Source organism: Labrus bergylta, chromosome 11 (assembly GCF_963930695.1).
Source record: "Labrus bergylta chromosome 11, fLabBer1.1, whole genome shotgun sequence".
In the NCBI taxonomy this organism is placed as follows: domain Eukaryota; kingdom Metazoa; phylum Chordata; class Actinopteri; order Labriformes; family Labridae; genus Labrus; species Labrus bergylta.
The window spans coordinates 22,967,417-22,987,878 of record NC_089205.1 but is presented as its reverse complement, the minus strand read 5'-3'; the positions used below and the strand labels follow the sequence as shown (position 1 = coordinate 22,987,878).

The 20,462-nt window shown below is 39.2% G+C and overlaps 2 protein-coding genes across 2 annotated transcripts in view; one reads left to right on the top strand and one right to left on the bottom strand.

Annotated features, from left to right (window-relative positions):
* Positions 1–826: 826 nt before the first annotated feature.
* On the bottom strand, positions 827–10,324 carry rcbtb2 (regulator of chromosome condensation (RCC1) and BTB (POZ) domain containing protein 2). The gene is made up of 12 exons (XM_020646302.3): positions 10,094–10,324; positions 8,641–8,775; positions 7,771–7,921; positions 6,906–7,072; positions 6,656–6,814; positions 6,333–6,440; positions 6,099–6,241; positions 5,565–5,755; positions 4,724–4,850; positions 3,157–3,296; positions 2,921–3,051; positions 827–2,809 (listed from the first exon to the last, which is right to left on the bottom strand). The coding sequence occupies exons 2-12, from the start codon at positions 8,764–8,766 to the stop codon at positions 2,669–2,671; spliced, it is 1,584 nt and encodes a 527-aa protein (XP_020501958.1). The 5' UTR covers positions 8,767–8,775; positions 10,094–10,324; the 3' UTR covers positions 827–2,668.
* Positions 10,325–12,061: 1,737 nt separating this feature from the next.
* The window catches only part of fndc3a (fibronectin type III domain containing 3A), a 43,911-nt gene continuing 35,510 nt past the window's right edge, over positions 12,062–20,462 (top strand). Inside the window, exons 1-2 of the mRNA XM_020646301.3 lie at positions 12,062–12,540; positions 15,899–16,042. Of these exons, the coding sequence (XP_020501957.2) occupies positions 15,932–16,042 (111 nt within the window). The 5' untranslated portion in view covers positions 12,062–12,540; positions 15,899–15,931. The remainder of the gene's footprint in view (positions 12,541–15,898; positions 16,043–20,462) is intronic.

Genomic DNA, 20,462 nt, shown 5'->3' with positions numbered 1-20,462 from the left:
ATTTTCAGTTCTAACACCAAATAGTCATCCACATTCTGTATCACTGTGGGGGGGATCTTCCAAGTCAAATACACATTCATTAAACATCATTTGTTTTTGGAGTAGCCATTAGCTGAACCAAGTCACTAAATTAAAGTCTGTGAGCTGCTGATCTTGGCTCCAATTATGCAGAGGCATTTCGTCTGAGGATTTATTTGAGTTCAGACTGAGAGGAAGTAAAAGGGACACATTCTCTTACAGCCTATAAGAATAATTCAAAGTTTATGTTTAATACCCACATTTCTGTTGGAATGCCTTATCTTGTGAGTGTCTTATTCTGAGTGGATGATCATTTGTAACTTTCCACTTTCGGAAATAAACAGGCAAACTTCTGAGAGGTTTGGAAAATGTGTCAGTGTGTAAATATTAGTGTGTAAACTTGTGTGGGATTGTGTCTCAATGAACAGGTTCAAATCATTGTAACCTCTTCCTGTATGAATAAGATAACACTGATATGAATGCTTTTGAAGTATAACTTTAGCAAGATTCAGCTGTTCACAATTCACTGACTGGACAGGCTTTCACTTTATATCAAACATTTTTGGGGTAATGTTCAAAGGAAAATGTATCAGAAAAAATTATGAGTTTGAAAAGATATTCAAGAACAGCACACTGCCCCCTAAAGGCTGCTGGACTGCTGTGCTAAACTGCTGAAGGTAAAACAGTTAAAACTGGTAAAGAGTGAGAGAAAATCTTTGACAATTTTAAATTGTGCGTACATGTACTACTTACAATAATTATTGAATGTGACACCACCAATGCCAACAGAAATAACACAAGGACCACATTTTGTAGTTATTGATTTTAATATATATTTGAGATTATCAAATGTTACCATTAACATCGTTGCTAGCAGCTTACAGCATTTTCTGTACAAAATGAAAACACAGGCATTTGCAGTCATTATCAAAATGTTCCAAGAAAAACAAAACAAATAATTGGCTTGTTAAAGGAAAAGCAATTAGCTAGATCCTATCTAAACGCATTAAGGAGTTTAATGTGGAATTCTCTGCTCACTATATTTAAAGACCTTGTGGTCCTATATGAGACTTGGGCTATATTCAACACAGCTGCTGTGTAATTACACTAAGTCTCTGTCATAATCACAACGTGCTACCAGGGGAGACGTATAAAGAAACGCTTGTAAAAAGAACCGGAAGATTGCTGCCAACATATAAACAATTTGAAAAAAAAAAAAAAAAAAAAAAAAAAACAACAGACAAACTTTTGTAAACATTCCAAACTGCAATGACAGCGACTGTGAAATCAGCTGCACGTACAGCTTTACATCAACAACAGGCTACACAGGAATCCATTTTTATGCTTGTGTAAAACAGACACCAGCTGCTCAGATGGGTTTGATCTGGTAAACACGCAGAGGGATGTCCAAATCTTTCTACGAGTCTAACTAACTGCACTAACTTTCATCAGTCAGCTGATGGTGGCTACAGGTACTGTCTACAGCAACACTGTGCAAATCTTACAATAGAAAGTAACAAATGTTTGGATGGCAAAGGCGAGTAACTACAAATAAAACAAAAAGTTATGTAAAAGAATGAATTTTATCATTTATCAGATTAAACCTATCGTTGTTTTTAAATAAAGTGTCAAGCAGAAGAACAGCTTGTTTTTTCCTCACGTAACACTGCTCCTCTATCCTTCTGTAGTTTGACATTCAAGGCATCAGAAGAACGGAGGAAGCACGGTCTTAAGGGTAATTCATGGCTGATTTGTTCTGGGCTGATCCCTCTCAGTATTCACTGCTGATTTTTGCACGTTTCAGTGGTATACTGTTTTCATTGTATACCATGGTATGAAACTCATTATGATTCCTTTATATTTTTAAAACTATGGTATTGAACTCTACTAATCTATGGCATTACGGTTTTGTGAAATTATCCTGCAGTGTTTATTGAAGCAAAAAGAACCCTTCTGTTTTTATTCCTTAATTGTCAATGTACCTGGTGAGAATAACAGTAATGATAAGAATTAACTACAATAAACCAAATTACCAGGATGTTTTCTGAGGTGGTTATCATCACTATCGCGGCCCTACTACAGATAATGATAATGATAGATACAGTGCACTACAGTGCATAATGGGAATTGATCATTAGTGTCACTTACTGATAAAGAGCAGCCTGATGGAAATCATCTTCATGCCATGAGCCTAAAATTCAAATACATTATGAAAAGTGTTCAGCTTTTAGGAGCATCCCGTCTGAGCTGGTTCTTACTGTGATCTAACCTCTGCATTTTATCGGTCTGTTTATTCACGTGAACAAACAAATCTGAGCATTTTGGACTTAAGAGAGTGGACAGAAAGAGGACAGCTATGGCACATCTTTCTATTCAACTTCAGAGCTGTCTGCTTGTGACTGACAGACTGTTGCAACCCAATAACCACCAACGTTGACCGGTGCGTTTGGTCAGTAACACAGAAGCATCGGTTAGAGGGTGTAACCTGAAACCATTTGCCTCTCCGGTGCTAACATCCGCAGCGGAAAAAAAAAAAAAGGCTTTGAAGTACTGAACAGCCTGATTTTTACTTTGGTCTAGGGTCAACTCTCAGGACCTCAGCGAGCTTAACCCTCATTGTGTTGCATCCATCCCCACAGGGGTGTTCTAGTCAGTTTTTGAAGGCCCCGTAGCGGCTGGCTTTACTAATGAAGTTCTTGAGCAGGTCGTGGTCCATGTCTGCAAAGGCCTGGGTCTGCGTGACAGCTGTTAGGTGGTTGACGCAAAACTTGAAGCAGAACTCCTCCAGATCCTAAAAATGAAGAGGGCTGTCTGATCAGTGCTGAGGAGTACAACTGACTAGCTACTGAGAAGGCCCCCACCACCACGGTGTTTGACTGTGTGCCAGGGGCTATGAGCTTACCCGCGCCTCATACTTGACAGCAGCAGAGAGCAGAGTGATGGCGTTCTCCTCAGAAATGCCCCTCTTGATGGTTTCCTGGCACAACCTCTTCAGCCTCGTCTCTCGGTAGAACGTGGCCAAGTCTAGCAACCCTGAAAACAAAAGAACAACAAAACAGGTGAGAGTGTTCAGGACTCCTGCACGGACTTGTTCCAGAGCTCCTCAGTGCTCTCACTGTGGTCCGTGTGAGGGCTTACCAATGGCATCCTCTGGTGGCAGGTTAATAGTGTCTGTGTACAGATACTCCAGAAAGGCTCTGTACACCAGGTATGAGAACTGGTGAATTTCTATGGTGTCCTCGTCTGTTTCATTCAGCAGTGCACGGAAATGCTCACACCTGGAGAGGGAGGGGAAAGGAGCGGATTACTTCAGCATCTTAGCCTGGTCATTACATAGTGACTCAGAAAGCAGGAAAAAAGAGATATACATTATTTAATAAGTTAGTTAATGAGCTTTAACTTGCAAAAGCGTAGCTATGGTCTGCGGGACACGGAGATGTCTTATTTCTTTCCTTCTGTAAATTCTGTGTGTGTCTTGTGCGTATTTAGCTGTTGTAGCTCAGAGTGTTTGCAATCATCTGTCCTCACAATCTGTTGGATTTTGGTGTAAATCTTGTTCTTCTTCCAAAATTTCTTTCTATTGGAGTCCAAAAAGTTTAGCATCTTGAACAGGTATAAAGAAACCGTTATTTGTCTTCTTTAACGCGTGTCAAGGTAAGAATAAAATGTATTATTCATATATTCTCGGGAGATTACTTAAGATTCACTCTAATTCATTCCTGAGGCAAATCAGAGGCACTTTGCCAACAGCCTTTTTCCATATTTCTTCCTTATGAGCGAGAGCATTATGAACACTCATTACCATGTTTCTCCCCCCCCCCCCCCCACTGGTAATCTCTACTGCCTCAGAACACAGCCTCTCTACTGTTTGTTCTCAGGACATGGTTAGAAAAAACACCAGAGTTCTTTTTAATTCTCAAAGTGCATCTTAAACACATCGTTTGCATGTGATCTGCGTGTGCACTGAGGTTGTCGTCGCAGACAGTCTGGCTCCGTCCTTCTGACAGTGCAAAGAGCAGGGGACTGGAATTTAGATACTTTGTGTCCAAGTGTGGTTATAAAAAGAAAAGCGGAAAACAATAGGTCTGTCTTTGCTTCCCCCTGACATTAACAGGAAAGACGAGGAAACCCTGTCCCACAGATGGAGGTTAAATTTAGGCAACACATCATCCAGTGTGCATACATTTACATTTACATTACCAGAGAGGGAGATGACTCCTTGTGTTCATGTTTAAGACTAATGCCGGATGTGGATGTTTTCATTTTATTTTTCAATAATTTTCCATTATTTTTCCATAATCAGCCTTCAACCAATTCTCAAATGTCAAAGTGTATTTCTGTTACCATGGAAATTTCAGTTTGGTCGGTCATGAAAAAGCACTCATGACTGTGAAAAATAAACTCGTGACCAAAATGAAAGTCAGGATGGAGAAGTGGGCTAAAGAGTGGCTAAATAACCGAGAGGAAAGCCTGTAGACAGATTCTTTGTAGGGTTTTAAAGCTAACCACACACACACAGAAACTACCGAAGTTGGCCTATGATTGTACAGCCATGGTGCTGTTTTTGTGCTTTTCTTTTCTAGACTTAAATTTAATTAACCTTTTCGAAAAAGAAAAATATATGAATTTGCAAAATAAACACAATAACCAAGGAGCACCTGTTGAAGATTTTAGTTTGGACTTTGGGCTTCCTTGTTCTCTGTACCTGATTTTCAGCAGGGCTTTGTGAACGTGGATACACTTCCCATCAACCAAGAACTTCAGGTCTGAAATCTCCGGACTGTCAAACTCTTTCTTCAAAGACTGGGCCACAGTCAGGTAGTCATCACCATCTGGCAAAAAAATAAAGGAAAGTCCTTTTTGCTTCATTTTCTTCTAATGAAAAATTACAGGAAAATGTTTTCTTTAATATGGTAAGGACCGTCATAAAAGCTGGATAAGACTTTTTTAACATTCCTCCAACAACTGAAGTGTTTCTCTGTAAGGATATAGCACCTATGTAAAGGCTCCTCACTCACATTCTTCATAAAATCAAATCAACTAAATAACAATTTCAGGCGCTGCAGTATAACTTTATGTAGTTCTCTTGGTGAAAAAACTCAAATGAATGACAAATTCAGTAGAAGTACTTCTGTGTCCCTCTAGAACTAGAGATGAACAAGTTACAGCAGACTGGAATAGACTGCATTGATTTGAGCTCTGCGTATTTCAGTGGCTTTTTAGTTTACTGATTATCCAGAGGAGATGATTGATTAACTTTACAAAACAAAATGTAAACACAGAGTGAAGTTTCCAAAGCACTCCAAATGTGATCAATCTGTACAAATATGATGTTTGGTGTGGGCAGGAAACAGACTTTCCTGTTTGTTTCTTGGACCAATTCTTGGAATTTGTGTCAACAACAGACGTTGTCCACTTCATGGCATGATGACCTCTCACCAGTGACAGGTGAAGAAAAATGAACCCACTGTAAATATTCAGGAAGTCTGAATCCCACAACTTTTCTTTTCTTAATTGAAATCTTTCCATTCTGATCATACGCTCACCTACTGAGAGGAGGTGCCACGTGACTGCTGGTGTGGCAAAGCAGGCAAACACATCGTCAGTGGTGCTGAAATGGGTGAGGTGGGGGCTGGCCACAGCCTGCCCACGACACTGACCCCACATCAGAACCTGCCCACTCTGGGTCTTGGCAGCTGACGTGTGACTGGTGTGACATGCAGCCACCTCCACCATCCTAGTCACAAAAACAGAATTAAACATCAAGTAGTACTCATGAACAGTCTTCTCATGTAGTCTGTGTGCTGTAGTAACGTGGCTGGTAAAGAGAAAAAACTGTTTTCTATCATAAACAAAAGAAGCCCTAAAGAACCAAAGAGTCAGATGTCCAATGAGCATTTCTTAGCTTTTAATACTTCTCCAATGTCATGAGTCAATGTGGTGTTAAAACATTAATGGCTTCAAGGAATGTATCACCTATAAACATCCCTTCCTTAGGGTCTTGTCATGTAGCTCTCAGTGACTTGTTGTGATTGCAGGGAGGAGTGCTGCATATTGAGGTCTAAACCCAAGGTGCTTACCTCTCCTTGTCTGTGTTTATCAGAGTGGGGAGAGCTTGGTTACTCTTATTTCCTGTTCCCAACTGCCCATACGAGTTGGCTCCCCAGGCGTAAACAAACCCTTCATCTGTAAGTGCCAATGTGTGTGCATATCCACAGGACACCTGTTTATGGAAGGACGAGTAGTATTAAGCTGAATGTTCACTAAAATATATAAACAGAACCACAGCGAGACGGCTCACACCAGGCTCTTACCTGCACGATGTTGACTCCTTGAAGAGCAGCGATCCTGCAAGGGGTCTGCTGATTTCCATTGTTGCCCAAGCCTAGTTGTCCATTGCAATTGTAGCCCCAACCATAGATCTACAAACAGGGGACAAACCCAGCTTTAATCAAGGACATCGGTATTCACTTAATAGGAAAACGTGAGTTGATTTCTTTTAGAAAATTGCTTTACCCATATTAGAGGAAGAACAGGCTTTAAATGGCTTGGAAGCTATCATTTGAGATAATTAGCAACATAGAGCAATATTTCCCTTCTTCATGCAAAACTTCCACAGATTCATGTGACCTATTACCTCTCCATTGTCCAGTACAGCCATAGAGCAGAGCTGACCGCAGGCTATGTTCACCACCACTTTGTTCTGCAGGCAGCTGCTGACCCGGCGAGGTGTCGGCTGGTTGGCAGTTGAGCCTGAACCTACTTGGCCTGAGTTGTTGTAACCCCATGCGTAGACCTGAAATGCAGAGATAAATGTCCATGGTGAACAGAAAGTCACAGACTTACACAAAGAAACTAATGACAGAACACAACCCATGTTCGTTTACCTCTCCATCAGTCGTGAGGGCAATACTGTGATGTGAGCCACAGGCCACTTCGGTCACTCTCTTGCTTAGAAGGTTGGTGGACACGAGGGCAGGGGTCAGTCCATGGTTGGTGGTCCCGTTGCCCAGCTGGCTGTAGCCATTATGGCCCCAAGCAAACACCTCTCCATCTACACAGAAGCAGGGAAACTTTCATTCATGTTGCCTCAGTGGTTAATATTTAATTAACAGATAACAAACAGTTGACTTCACATGGTTTACAAGCCGTCGGAATAAAATGCACAATCTTTGTTCCAAATATTAAAATATAAGCACCATCAATATAAACCTGACATCTAAATGTAAATCTGCTTTCATTGTGATATTAATAAAACAGGTTTTGTGATAAAATAACTGATGATGACAACAAGTAAATCAATGTTTGTGATGTTTCCAGATGCTGTAAAAGTTTTGGCGTTACCTGTTATTTGGGTTAAACTGAAAATGTATGAAATCTTATTGGTTATTTAACAGTTACATTATCTATGTATGTACTCCTCATTCTATGCTCAAGACTAGATTGGACCAGTCAGGCTTGCAGAGATTGTCTAATGTTTGACTAGTTGAGGGACAAAATACAGAAAAGCCACCTCTGGAAAACACAGTTATAGTTGAATGTAGAGAGGCAAACCTGCCACTTATAAGAGACTTTTGTTTGTTTTAAATGAAAAGATTTGTGTGTGTGTCACATGTGTGACCAGCAATGACACAGCATTACCATAAATCCAGACTCATTTACATGTGCCATATTCCTGATGATATAACATTCCTATGCCTCCGGAAGTGACTCTTCCTTCAGGGACAAATACGTTTTTCTGAACTGGATCACCTGAAGTAGCGATAACCACATGTGGTCCTGTTCCGTAGCTCAGGGACACAATCTTCTTTCCACACAAGACATCAATCCTGCGCGGCTCAATAGTGCTCTGAAGGTCTCCGAGACCTAAACAGCCACTGCAGTTGGTGCCCAAAGCAAATACCTGTGAAGAGCAAAATGTACGGATGAAATGGTGCTCGTGTCAACAAATGATACATGAATTTATCATTCTCATGTTAACTGATAAATTCAGATAGCCCAGAAAACATGTAATATTAAGTGAGACGATACACTATAGGAGTCAACTTATATATATATTTTTTTTTAAATGTGCCTCACTGATACAATTATCAAATCTGTCTTAATTGCCTGAATAAATAAATTGTCTATTTATTTAAATTCCCATCAAAATGAATCAGCATTTGCTAATAAAGTTTAATTTTTTGTGTGACTATGTTTTTTAGAATCTGATTTCCAAGAATATTTGTGAGCTTTACCAAGTAATATAGTCTATATATAATATTTTTTACACCAAAACTGACTGCTCCAAATCATAACCTGTTTGGGCCACAGGGACAAACATATGAGAGAGGGTGGAAAGATGAGGCATGCTCTACACCTCTCCACGGGATAAAAATGGAGCTTGCCCGGGTATTAGGCCTGTATGGCTAAAGATAGCCTCATTCTATCTGCTTATCCCTGAAAATGGAACCGCAACCTGTGTCAGTCTGAGAGTGAGAGGCCTGCAGTATTGTTCCATCAAGTTCTCAATAAAAAAATATATGAAAACTGTCTAATGAAAGGACAGTCTATTACAACCAGTAACACATTTCAACGTAAACAAGAGGATTAAATCATCCTTGCTTAAAGCCCAGGTCTTACCTCATCATTAACTGTGACATACAGGGCTTCATTTGCAGCACTGCCAAAGACACAAGCCTGCCGGATAAGCCGTAGCTCCTCAGGAGGAAGGAGGGCAAACACAGGCCACTTCCCCACGTCCAGCATACTACTCAGCTGTGAAACAAAGAGAACAAACACAATTAAACAGATGTGAAAATCAGTCATCCGGGTGTTTTCTATAAAAACAAAGCAAGTGGGAATTCACGTTTAAAGTTGGAATGATCAGAAACAAATATATTTTGCTTCTTCATCTAACCTAAGAACTCACTTTAAGTATTGTAAGGTTAAATAAAAGTCTCAGTCAAGCAAAAAGTAGGCATGTGAAGTTGACTCGTTAAAAAAATGTGTGCTCTGGTTAATACCCGTTTCATTGAATACAAATACTGCTAATGTACAGAACGGTTCATTAAAAAAACTAAACAGTACATGGAAAAATCTCAGGAGGCCCTAAGTTGATGGGTGCCAAAACAAAACATGTTATAGAGTGGTAATAAAGTCTTCCTTTTCAGTCTGTGGCAGCAAATCCAGAAAGTTAAAATAAGGGCTTCAAAAGGTTTTTCATGATTCAAATCTGCCCAGCACAGTCTAAACCCGGGCACGGAGCCCAGTTTTGTAGACATTAAGATTAAAACACAAGCTGTTGACTGAGGTAAACCCATTTAAATGTGTGACGAGAAGAATGAAGTCCACCTTAGGTCACCTCTACATCCTTCTTTAAACCATAAGTAAAGCTGGGCGCAATGTTTCCAATACAACAGTCATATTATAGGTCAAGCCTATAATTATGGTGTAAGTCGACCTCAGGGTGGTATATCGAGCTTATAGTGGTATATCCAGTTTATAGTGGTATATCCAGTTTATAGTGGTATATCCAGCTGATAGAAATCGATTTTAAATTGGTAACTGGGGTCCTGTATTTACAGAGATTATCTGCTGAGCTTGACTTTTTTTTTTTTTTCCAAGTCCAAAATGAGTTAATAAAACTTACTTTTCCTCTCCATGCACACATTACTTTTACATACAACAGTCATATATAAAACACTTCAATTGTCTCTTTAAAATGACTTGTTTTCCAGAAGTTCCTGTCACAGTTGTCAACATTATTTTGTTTTTCAGTGCACCATAACATGAAGTAGAACTTAGTATGAACCCAGATTTAGCAGCACACCGCTGTATTGAGGAGTCCAGCCCTTGAAATCCAAGAAATGCCGAAGAGGACACAAATAAACATCACAAAACAAAAAGGGCGTGTTGCATTATAAGACATGTAGACAGGGTTTGCCGGAAAGCAGCATACATGTTACAAATGTGTTTTTTTTTTACCAACTGTGTAAGTGTTACACTGACACAACTATTAAGATAAGTTAATTAGTGTACAGTGTTGTTGTTGTTGTTGGTGTGAGCAGCTAACAGTTCAAACTGCAGACATTACCTTGCTGTTGTTCTAGCTAGTGTTTTGTCCGCGATGTCGTTTTCTATTCCCTGCACACTCAACCATTTGCCTTTTTCCAGCAAACATAATTGACGAGTCAAGGTGCTGGTGGGCTCATCTCGGGGGAAATGGTGTGACTTTAGCTTCTCATTAAATTGCACCTTGTTGTAGTTAGCTTGGATCGCTGCACAAACCGAGCGACAAAAACACACGACAGTCTTACTTCCTGTACTTCGGTGGTGCGTTCACTGACACTCGGAGCTGGGAGGTTTCAATACCTAGTGTAGTATTGTACTGTGTACAATGCATGAAACTATTTAAAATAAAAAATAAAAAAATAAAAATGCATTATGATTAGTATTTACATTTAAAAGTCCTATTACAGATTGATTTACCCACTTTATGTGAAGAACGGAGCAATAACCCTGATTAAGACAAGATTGGAAAAGAGTTTCCTCTATTGCGAAATTATTTTGCTCCATATTTAATTTACATTACCTACACTATGTTATTTATAGGCACCTTATTTTTTATTCTTCCTCAGTTGAATGTGATGCAGATGCACTTACAAGGCTGTTACTCTGTCACTATTCGGATGAGTCATGTTCCCTTTGCCATCCTTGTTTTCCTTCAAAGTCGATTCTTCTAAGTCTTACATTTTCAGTTTCACTACCATAATACTGCACGTCTGTATTGGAGACTGTTCTATAAGATATATAAGTCAAACACCTGAGGGTGCATTTTGGGAGTCTGGTTCCATGTTTACAACTTACATGCTCTGTTCTTATTATTCATGGAAACCCCTTACTGGATATAGAAGACTAAAAAGCAAAAAGTAATGATACAGCAGAGAATAAGAAACCATCAGTTTTCTCCAAGGGGCCAAAAGGGAATTGCACATTGTACGCGTTCGTTTGATCAATGTAATGGAAGAGGACTCCTTTATTACTCCAAATTCATCAAACTAATTTGTCAGTAACAGCACTGTACGCCTTTAAAAAGTCCAGCAGATGGAGCCATGGATAGCTTAGTCTTAATGCATATCCGTGCATGACACCTTGCACGTATGACTGCCAAAGCTTTACTTCTTTGTTCTTATTTCAATTAAGTGGTATGTTAATAAGTAAATGTGTGACTTAGAAAACACACTGTGGGGGTATAATCACTAATATGCCTATTACAAATGACATTGTAATGCTACAAAAAATTTTTTCCCCATTTTCCTATTGCACGTTTGGATTGTTAAATAAATCACAATATGCACATGTATGTGCACATGTGTGTTTCTTGGATAAAATAATATAACTTAAATGCAATTGTAATGCTACTAACTGTAATGCGGTCTCTGAAACTTGTTGTTTTTCTGTCCCCCAGAACTGTAAACAATAATTATTTTCGATAAAAGATTGCGTTTTCAGCGTTGTTATGTTTAATTGTCCAATTAAAAAAATGCAATAGGCCTATGTGAAAATGATTTTCAATCCATTAATGCCATGTTTTCTTATCCATTCTTAATTGTTAATTCTCAGCAATGAGAGTTTTCTAACAGTAGGGATACATCGGGATAAATATGAATGAAATTACCCTTTAAACCCTTTAAATCAGATATTACGCTATTAAGGTGGACCGGACATTTTCGACAACAACCTGGGTTTTTTTTTGGTTTCGCCTTTCTCTCGGGATTTCTCAAACTCGGCAGGGAAAGACCACAGAAAAGGTCAAACACACGTAAAACTTCAGTAAATGAATTAACCATGTCAACAAGTTTCATCACGATTGACTTGCTTGAACAAACCAATTAGAGACACGTCGACCTAAAAGTCTCCCTTAAAATAAATAACGGAAGCGGACTGAAAAAAAAAAAAAATCAGTATAACGTCATGATACTGGCTATGCTCTTGAAGTACTAATCAATACAACCTGAAATATATTTAAAAAAAAAAAAAGTGTATGCATGTCTACAATAAATGTTTCTCTTCGCTACCCTGGAATTCGGGATTCGTCATGAGTTGCTGTAACACGCATGCGCGCAGAGCCCCGTAAGCGATGGCGAAATTCCTGACTTTTCTGCAAGGAGCAGGGTTAGATGGAAAGTTACCTCGATAAAATTGGCAATTAAGGCTAACATTTTCGATCCTCGTTAATCACCACTTGTTGCTCACTCGTTACCTGGATCTTGTTTTGGGCGCGGTCACTTACGAGCTGTCGTAGTTTACATGACGAGGAAAGCACGTCTTCATCTTTGCTAACTATTAGCTGGGTGTAGCATTAGTAGCTTACGCTAGCATGTCACATCTCGCCTTGTCTTGTGTTCATCTATGTAGCTAGCTCAGGTGTTGCAGAAAATAGCTGGTCGTCGGAGCACGCTTGACGGTAAAAAAAAACATTTCATGGTATAGCTGCATCGGAATCATCTGTGTGCATCGGCGTGTCAGTGAAGTGACTGAGTGAGTACAGCGTTAGCTCTCTGTAGGTTACAAACTGACTGAACACCGTTTGTTTACCATGAGAAACGAGTTATAAGTGTGTTGTTTGTTACCGAGCTGACTTTAATGTTACAGTTAGATAACGAACAGCTCTTGTTCTGTTAGAATTACACACCTGGAGCTGGAGTAAACAACCGACTAGTCTTCCAGGTGGCGAACCTTGTTATTTTAACTGTGGTAATTAAATAACACTAAAAAGGTGCATTTTGTTCTTGTGCACGTTTAAAAAAAAAATGCTAGACCTTGTCACATTTATTTAGACAAAAACAGGGTTAGAAAAAGGTGTAATGCTAAGTCAAATATTTGTACTGAATGAATAACCAGCTGTTAGACCAAGCCAAGCCAAGCTGGCTGACATAAGAGGATATTCTTCTATGTTTATCAGTTAAACTACTATATTAGAAATTAATAAGGAATAAATTGATAAGGAAACAGCACATTGCAAGTCATTCTTATGATATAAATAAGTACATTTGCACGCCAGGTCTGATTTCTAAAGATAAAAATAAGGATAAACTTAATTTTTGTATTGCAGCAGCTCAAGAAAACAGGAAAAAGGGATCAAATTATTAAAAATAAAAATAAAAATCAAACATATGTACATCAGTTAAATAACGAGATAACCAATATAATGGTCTGTCAATGTCTGTTTGTTAAGACTATTGAACAAACGGACAGAATATCCCATTATTCTACCGGTTCAGGGGTTTTCCAGCATCTCAACAAAACTGTAACTGAAAACCAGCTGTGTCCTTATCTACTGCTTTCAGCCACTGCAGTCAAATGTGATGTACAGTCTGGGCAACAACAGATGTTACCACAATTTCAGTATAGAAGTGATGTTTACCATGCTGGAACAGTAAAGGATGGAGTGAAGAGCAACTGCATCAGAGTTATACAACAGGGTTTTTTTAGTTGTAAACTGTCAGCAATTTTTACTGCCATATATTTTCCTCCTGAGGGGAAAGTAAACACACTGTTCATATTTAGGGCGCAGGTAACGTGGCACTCCTTCAACTCTATAATTATCCACTTATCCTTTATTAAACAACATCACACCCACAAATATTTTATGGCAATACAGAGCCACCTGGGGCTTTATCAAGTTTCTGAAACGTGGGTGGTCAGGGGCATTATTAAAGAGAGTAGGGGCTTTGTTATATCAGGGACCTCCTCTTTGTATTTCTCTTCTCACCGACCCCAAGGTAGCACACGTTAGTTTGTTATTGGTAAATAATTTAAAACTAAATAGACTCAACTAACTAGATTTTATTGATTTGTCTTGTGCTGTAAAAACAAGTAAAACGCAGTGATTGGCTTTTAGGCCCAATGACCGCAGAGGGAGACGGCCTTTTTCTAAAGAATGCCAGTGACACCAGGCTAATCTCACGTTGGTCTTCCACTGTAGCAATAGTCCCCTTAAACCCAGTTCATTGACCATCACACTGTAAACTGACTGTGTTGTTTAAGCTTAAGGAGGGGAGGGGCTAAAGCTAACGGATAAGCCAGATCACTGTGAGGTTTAGGGGCGCATGCGCCGCTTTGTAATTAGGTTCAAGGACACATGTTACACTCTCTTGGTCTTCTGTTTTTTTTTTTTGTTTTTTTTATGCAGAATTCTTGTTGGCCATGTCGTGGTTGTAACAATTTGTTTTCTTCTTCCCTTTTATTTGTTTATTTTATTAGTTTAGTTAACAGGGACACATGCAGTGAACATTGCTCTATTCATTAAATACGAAGTAGATGACATGCATGCAGGTTTCTAGCCCTGGCTAATTTGCAACCCCTGTCCCTGGCTAGGCTTGTAGGATTTAAACAGAATCTTTAGACTTAAAGAAATAGTGGTACTACACAAATGCAGACATTATAGACTCGATACAAATACGAGACTAAATAAGACCAAAACTCTCATTTCAGTGCAGTGTTTTAAAATAAACTGTATCTCCTCATAGAGTTTGACTTAATGTTATTTATAATGTATCTTGTGTTTGTTGATTCCTAAATTTACTAACATCATAAGCCTCATAACTTAAGTCAGCTTTCACAGCAATGTGAAGGAACACAGTGAACAGCAGTTTATACTTGTTTGTTTTGTGCAGCCTGAGAATCTTTATTCTACAACCTAGAAAATATCCCTACAAAGTCATTAAAAATGTCCCTCTCTTTTGTATATACCCCTTACACCCAAACCATCTTATAATCACTTAAAAGAGCTATTGTTATGCTTCCTCATCAATACGTCACCACCTGAAAACCAAGAAAACCCCTGGAGAGCAGATATACTAGTGATAATGGATACATTCTCCGTCTCTAGTAGACAGGTTTCTGTCTCAGACAACAACACAAGTTTCCAATGAATTTTACCAACATTAAATGTTATTGTGATGAAAGAGAAAACATCTGATCAGTCGTCTCTCTGTTCTATGATCAGGCCTGTTTGGTTTGGATGGAGCAGCTGGCCAAACTTGAATGTTCATTGATGCCATCAGGAACAAAATATCTTTCAGAGTCAATCATTAGGCTGCTCTGCCAGAAAATGCTGCCAGTGAATGACTGGCAGTGGAAAACAACGGATGTGTTTGGAAATTAATTATGATATGCGTCAAATTTCCCCTCATTGCAGTCCGGCCTGTCATTAAATCTTTACTGGAAACAGTTTGACAGACAGAGTTACTTGCCTTATGCTGGTGCTTTACTTACAATGTTCACATCGCTTTATATAGATCATGATATCAGCATGAAATGACAAAAAACATCAAACAACAACAATGTCTTTCTGTAGTTGTATTGTGAAAACAACAACAAAATAACTTGCATCATCACTAAAAAGGAGATTTTGTAGTGGTCACTGTAATCCTTTGACCTTGTGGCAATAAGTAAAAGACCACCATCCATCTTTGCAAACCCCCCCCCCCCCCCTTCATTTTAGAATTTAATGAAATACAATAGCAGTAAACAAAAGGTATCCAGATAATGCTTGAATTTCTTTTTGGTATTCAAAAAAAACCTGCAGGAAAAACATTTTTAAAAACTATACTCTCACGGTTTTTCCCAGTGAACATACCATTATTTCAAACACTCTTATAGCAATACAAGATTTCTGTAGACTTTATAATCAAAGAATCACATTCAAATATTGTACTGATGTTGGTGATGATGTTCTCATAAAGAAATAGCAGGGAGAGACAAACTGCATACAGTGGGCATTCTGGGTAAATGTAGTTCTCAGCACAGGTCAAATGATCTTGATGGAGTGATACGTCAAGTCTTTGTGGTTTACTTGGTACACTCCCATTGACTGTGATTTCATTTGTTGCAGGAGCACCTCTTCAGTGGTGTGAATGAGGGAGACATGGCAGACCACACCCCACCTCTGGAGTCCGGCCAGCTTCTCAGCCCTGAACTCCCAATCCTGGCCTCGCCGCCACCACCAACTATGGTCAACGGGGAGGGCCCACAGCAGGTACACTCAGAGTCTCAGACCCTTTTGCCCTCATGTCTCTCTGCTTTAACTCACTCTTGCTGAATCAAGTCTGCTTTGTTGTCAAAACCATGTTTTATCTGGTCCAACAAATTGATTTGGTGCTTTTTGTGGCCTCCACTTTTCTGTTCTCTAACTGTTGTGTGTACAATAAAACTGGGCCTACAATGTTTTTTTTTTGTCAGAAGTAATACTTTTTACAACAATAGCACCAGGAAATGTTAGTCTTAAAATGTACTACATTTGTGGAAAAACTTTAAGAAGATGCGCCTTAAAGGAAGTGTCTTTTGGTTTTGGTTTGACCGGCACAGTGAGAAACATGCATGTGGTATTCGGTCTGTTGTAGTCCAGCAGGACCAGGCTTATGTACAGTATACTTTATGCAATAATAAATATGTCTGAAGTCCTCCATGTAGACTTGATATATTAAATGATGGCAGACAAACGAAATGTGACTGTTATTTAACATCTTTGTCTAATCAGGATTACAATACCTGAAACACGGCTGTATTTCTATAAAACTCTTGAAATTGATTGTGTTGGCATAAACTTGATCCAACTGAGTGTAGTATTTGATGCATTTGACAAAAGCACACAGTATCTGTCGTGTAAAACCCCATGTGTTATGGTGGCTTTTTAAATGCTTGACAAATTATGCAGATATTGCTCTTACTCAGATCAGTATTGAAATAACCAAATGGATTTGCTGTTCTCACTTCAGCTGCTAATGGAACATGCACAATTTCACAGGCAACAGGTGCTTGTTGGTTATGATCCGTCTCTCTCAGTTGTGAAAGCAGTGTTTGCTTTATGGGTACAGGGTAGCTCTTGTCAGAGTGAGACTGAGCGGCCCTGACAAGCCTGGGTGATTTTCCTGTCATTTTGATGGTCATCAGTTCGATTTGCTCAAGTTTCCATGACTTCCTAGGGGATAGCATGGAAGTCATGGTGATGTCTTTTCCGTCATTTCCTTGGTCTTATGCAGTTTGTCTAGATAAGACTTGCTAATATAAGCGCTGCCCTATGAACATGACTTTCCAGCCGTCTTGTCATTTTCCACTGTGGAAAAACCCTCACCTGAATCCGTCTTTGTTCACATAGAGATCAAATTTTGCTGGTTGTATGGGTCTGTGAGGGTGTTGTTCTCATGGAATTCGGTTACCTTACCACCTCCCACAAAGGTTACCTGATTACCTGTACTCGTCCCTGGTCAGTGTTATAGTGTTTTATGAAAGCTAGAGGAATAAAACGCTGCTCTACCCTTCTGGCTTACGTCATCACTCATTATCACACCACCCCACTTCTAATGCCAATTCAAGACATTGCATTTTCATGATCACTCATATGTTCCTATTACCTTGAATAACAAGTATCAGATAACACAGAGGAGTTCCTCCTCAAAGCCAGTATGATGGCTTTGATTTGGCCCTACAGGTGTTGTGAAGGTTATTCCTTTCAGACAGACATCATTAAACAGACACATTGACTACTGCTTGTGAACCTTGTGTTGATAATGATTTTTTGTGTGCGTGTGTGAATAACTGTCAGAACTGGATATAATGCTTTGCAGTGTCAGGGTCAGTATCATCCATTGGTAGACATCTTGATCAACAATTGCAATATGGGTACATTGTCTGCTGACCGTGAGAATCTTGGTGTAGGATTGTAAATGTGTGACTACATGGTCCAGAGTGACCTCTCCTCAAAGTGAAATGCAAAAAAAAAAAAAAAAAGTTATCATAGCATAGAGAACAAAGCGACATGTTTTAAGGAGGACAACTTAAGTTTGAAAGTGTGTTGCATTTGTTTCAAATTGTTACCTGTGTTCAAGTACTAGATTCAAGTAGCACAAATGATAAAGAAAAGTTCATCTGAAAGTTAACTTTTGTAATAATGTCTTTTAATCCCGTTCCTGATGCAGAAAGACTTCATTTTGAAAATGTGTTGAAAATGAATTAGCTTACCGATATTATTTACGGCAGTACTGCTGGGAATACGATATAGGCTGTAGTTTATGAGTGTTGTTTGTCTGAGGAGGTGTGTAAATATAGTGACAGCTGCAGAGTGAGGAGCAGGAACCACTGGAGGGGTCTGGGCCCTGACCGAGCGAGGCAGGTCCACAGTGACAGTGAAGAGGATTCACAGCGATGGCTGACCCGGCCGCTTCTGACCTTTAGCTGGAGAAGCTGCAAGAACACCTCATTCTTTGTTCTGGGTTTCTTTATCCCGGTCTTAGCTTGGTATTAACGCTCTGTTGGACCAATTATTCTGACTCAGAGAGGAAGCTGTTGTCTTGGGGTCATTACCTGAGATGATTCCTTTATAGAGATGACTTTGGCTACAGTATGATTCACTGCTTCCATCCATTTAGGCCCCCCCGCCCTGCCAAGATTTTTGCTCATGATGTTTGGTTTGTTGCTAAATTGGTTACAGATGAATCAGTGTGTTTCTGTCAATGTTTAAGCCCAGCTAATGGCTTAATATGTGCTTATCTTTTTTTGTGCTGATGGATATGTACATTTTCTTTCATCTTGTACGTTACTCTTCCTCATTAGAGCTCCCACTTAATGTTTTCATGTCCTTTGTGCTCATGTTTTTCTATGTTCTTCTGTTTTGATGGATTTTTGGTCCGTCTTTGTTGCTTAACAGACTGTAAGTGATAAAAACACCTTTGAGAAAAACTTGATGAGCCATCAGTGGAAATGTTATTTTCACTCTCTGATAAACCAACCTAATGAAAAAAGTGCTTAATTACACAATCTTTAAAGCTTGCTTACAAAAAGAGTAAATGAAGGAGTGCAGATTCAACAATGTTTTTTTTCTTCTTTTTTTTTCTCCAATCGTCCTTGATTTGTATTCAAAACCCTTCTGTTTGCTCTGGTTTGTGAGCGAGAGCACTTTGCATTAAATAGTAACTCCACAAATTGAATAGGGAGCACACTGCCATGAGTGCGTGGTCTTACTGGTGGCTACGTGCCATGCGTGGGCTTATGTTACTGTGGGATAGTGAGACCTCACTCCCGACTCTGCCGTCTTGGTGCTGGCCTTCTATGCTTTAGCCAGACACAGGAGACAGGGCCTTGGACATGTGCCCATCACAAGTTGCCAGAGGGCTTGAGTTGTTGTGAAAAAAAAAAAAACGGCAACCCACGCTGCCTGTCTCCTGGTCAGCCACTGAATCATCTGTGGAGATGGGGATGTGAGCCCACTATTTGTCAACTATTGTGAGGAGGAGGACAGTGCATGACTCAGCAGTGTATAGGACACTTTTTTCTAAGCTAGTTAGACTAAGCATAAAAATCATTACTGCACCAATTTTCAGAGCAGACACAGGTGTGTAAGAGTATTTTATCAAGCAAACATAACAATATCAAAATCTCACCATACGATAATAGCACAATAACAAGGCCACAGTACGGTATTTATTGCGATATTTAAAATAAATGATTTTGATTGAATATTGTAAAGACGGCAATATAAAAAGATTCCTTTTGTTCTTCTTCCCCACTAACGCACAAACGCCATTATCTGCCATTTTCGTTAAACACAAAATCACTTTCTTTTTCACGATACCGCAAAATTGACAATACCATTGAATCCTTTGTCAGGTTAAACTGGAATATAAGTACTTGACCGGATCAAATAGTTACCAGAACAGGCATGTTGACATCAACCTGCGAGGAGGACCTAAGGCTGGTGTCCCTGGTTTGTGAGTGTTTTCTTAAATTAATTTAAATTAGCATTTAATTGACAGGGAAATTAGTTTCTAGGAACATCCCTGTGTTTTTTTATATTGCAGAACTTGGCTCCTCCCTTGATTTAAAATTTGTAAAAGCATCCCTTATAATAATAATATTTTATGGTGACAATAGTAGAAATAATGATTTTTAAATATGCCCAAATTAATAATAGTGTGTTCTTTTTTTATACATCTATTGTAAAGAAATAAAAAGTTAAATTATCTTGACTCTTAACCGAAAAAAGTTTTATTTTTTTATTTCAAATCATAAAAATCAGAATGTCCTCGACTTTTCATCAGTATTTGACTGCGAACTCTGTCTGGCTAGATCGGTGTAGGGAGAGAAACCGGTGAGAACGCATTGGTCTGGGAAAAAGCATAAATCTTAATTTGATAATCACAAGCAGAGAATAAGGCTTCATCATAAAAAATGGGAAATGTCATACCTGGACTTTGGTTGACTAACCAAACAAAGTGACCAAACCTAGATGGCTTTATTTTGCCAGGAAGCTGACCTGGAACTCAAGGACAGCTCTGGAACAAGAACAAAGTGCCCTAGCTATGATAAGAGATTCAGCCCGGAGCGCTTCACAAGCCTAGGCTCTGTTGTGGAGGAGCCAGATGGAAGGTACTCCTGTGGAGAGAAAAAGTACACGACAGCAT

Excerpts from the sequence above, each read along its gene's own strand:
- rcbtb2 (XM_020646302.3), bottom strand. The coding sequence starts at position 8,766 with ATGCTGGACGTGGGGAAGTGGCCTGTGTTTGCCCTCCTTCCTCCTGAG. Across the intron at positions 6,815-6,905 it reads CCCTCACGACTGATGGAGAG|GTCTACGCATGGGGTTACAA; the intron begins GTAAACGAACAT and ends TCTGCATTTCAG. Across the intron at positions 5,756-6,098 it reads ATAAACACAGACAAGGAGAG|GATGGTGGAGGTGGCTGCAT; the intron begins GTAAGCACCTTG and ends TTTTGTGACTAG.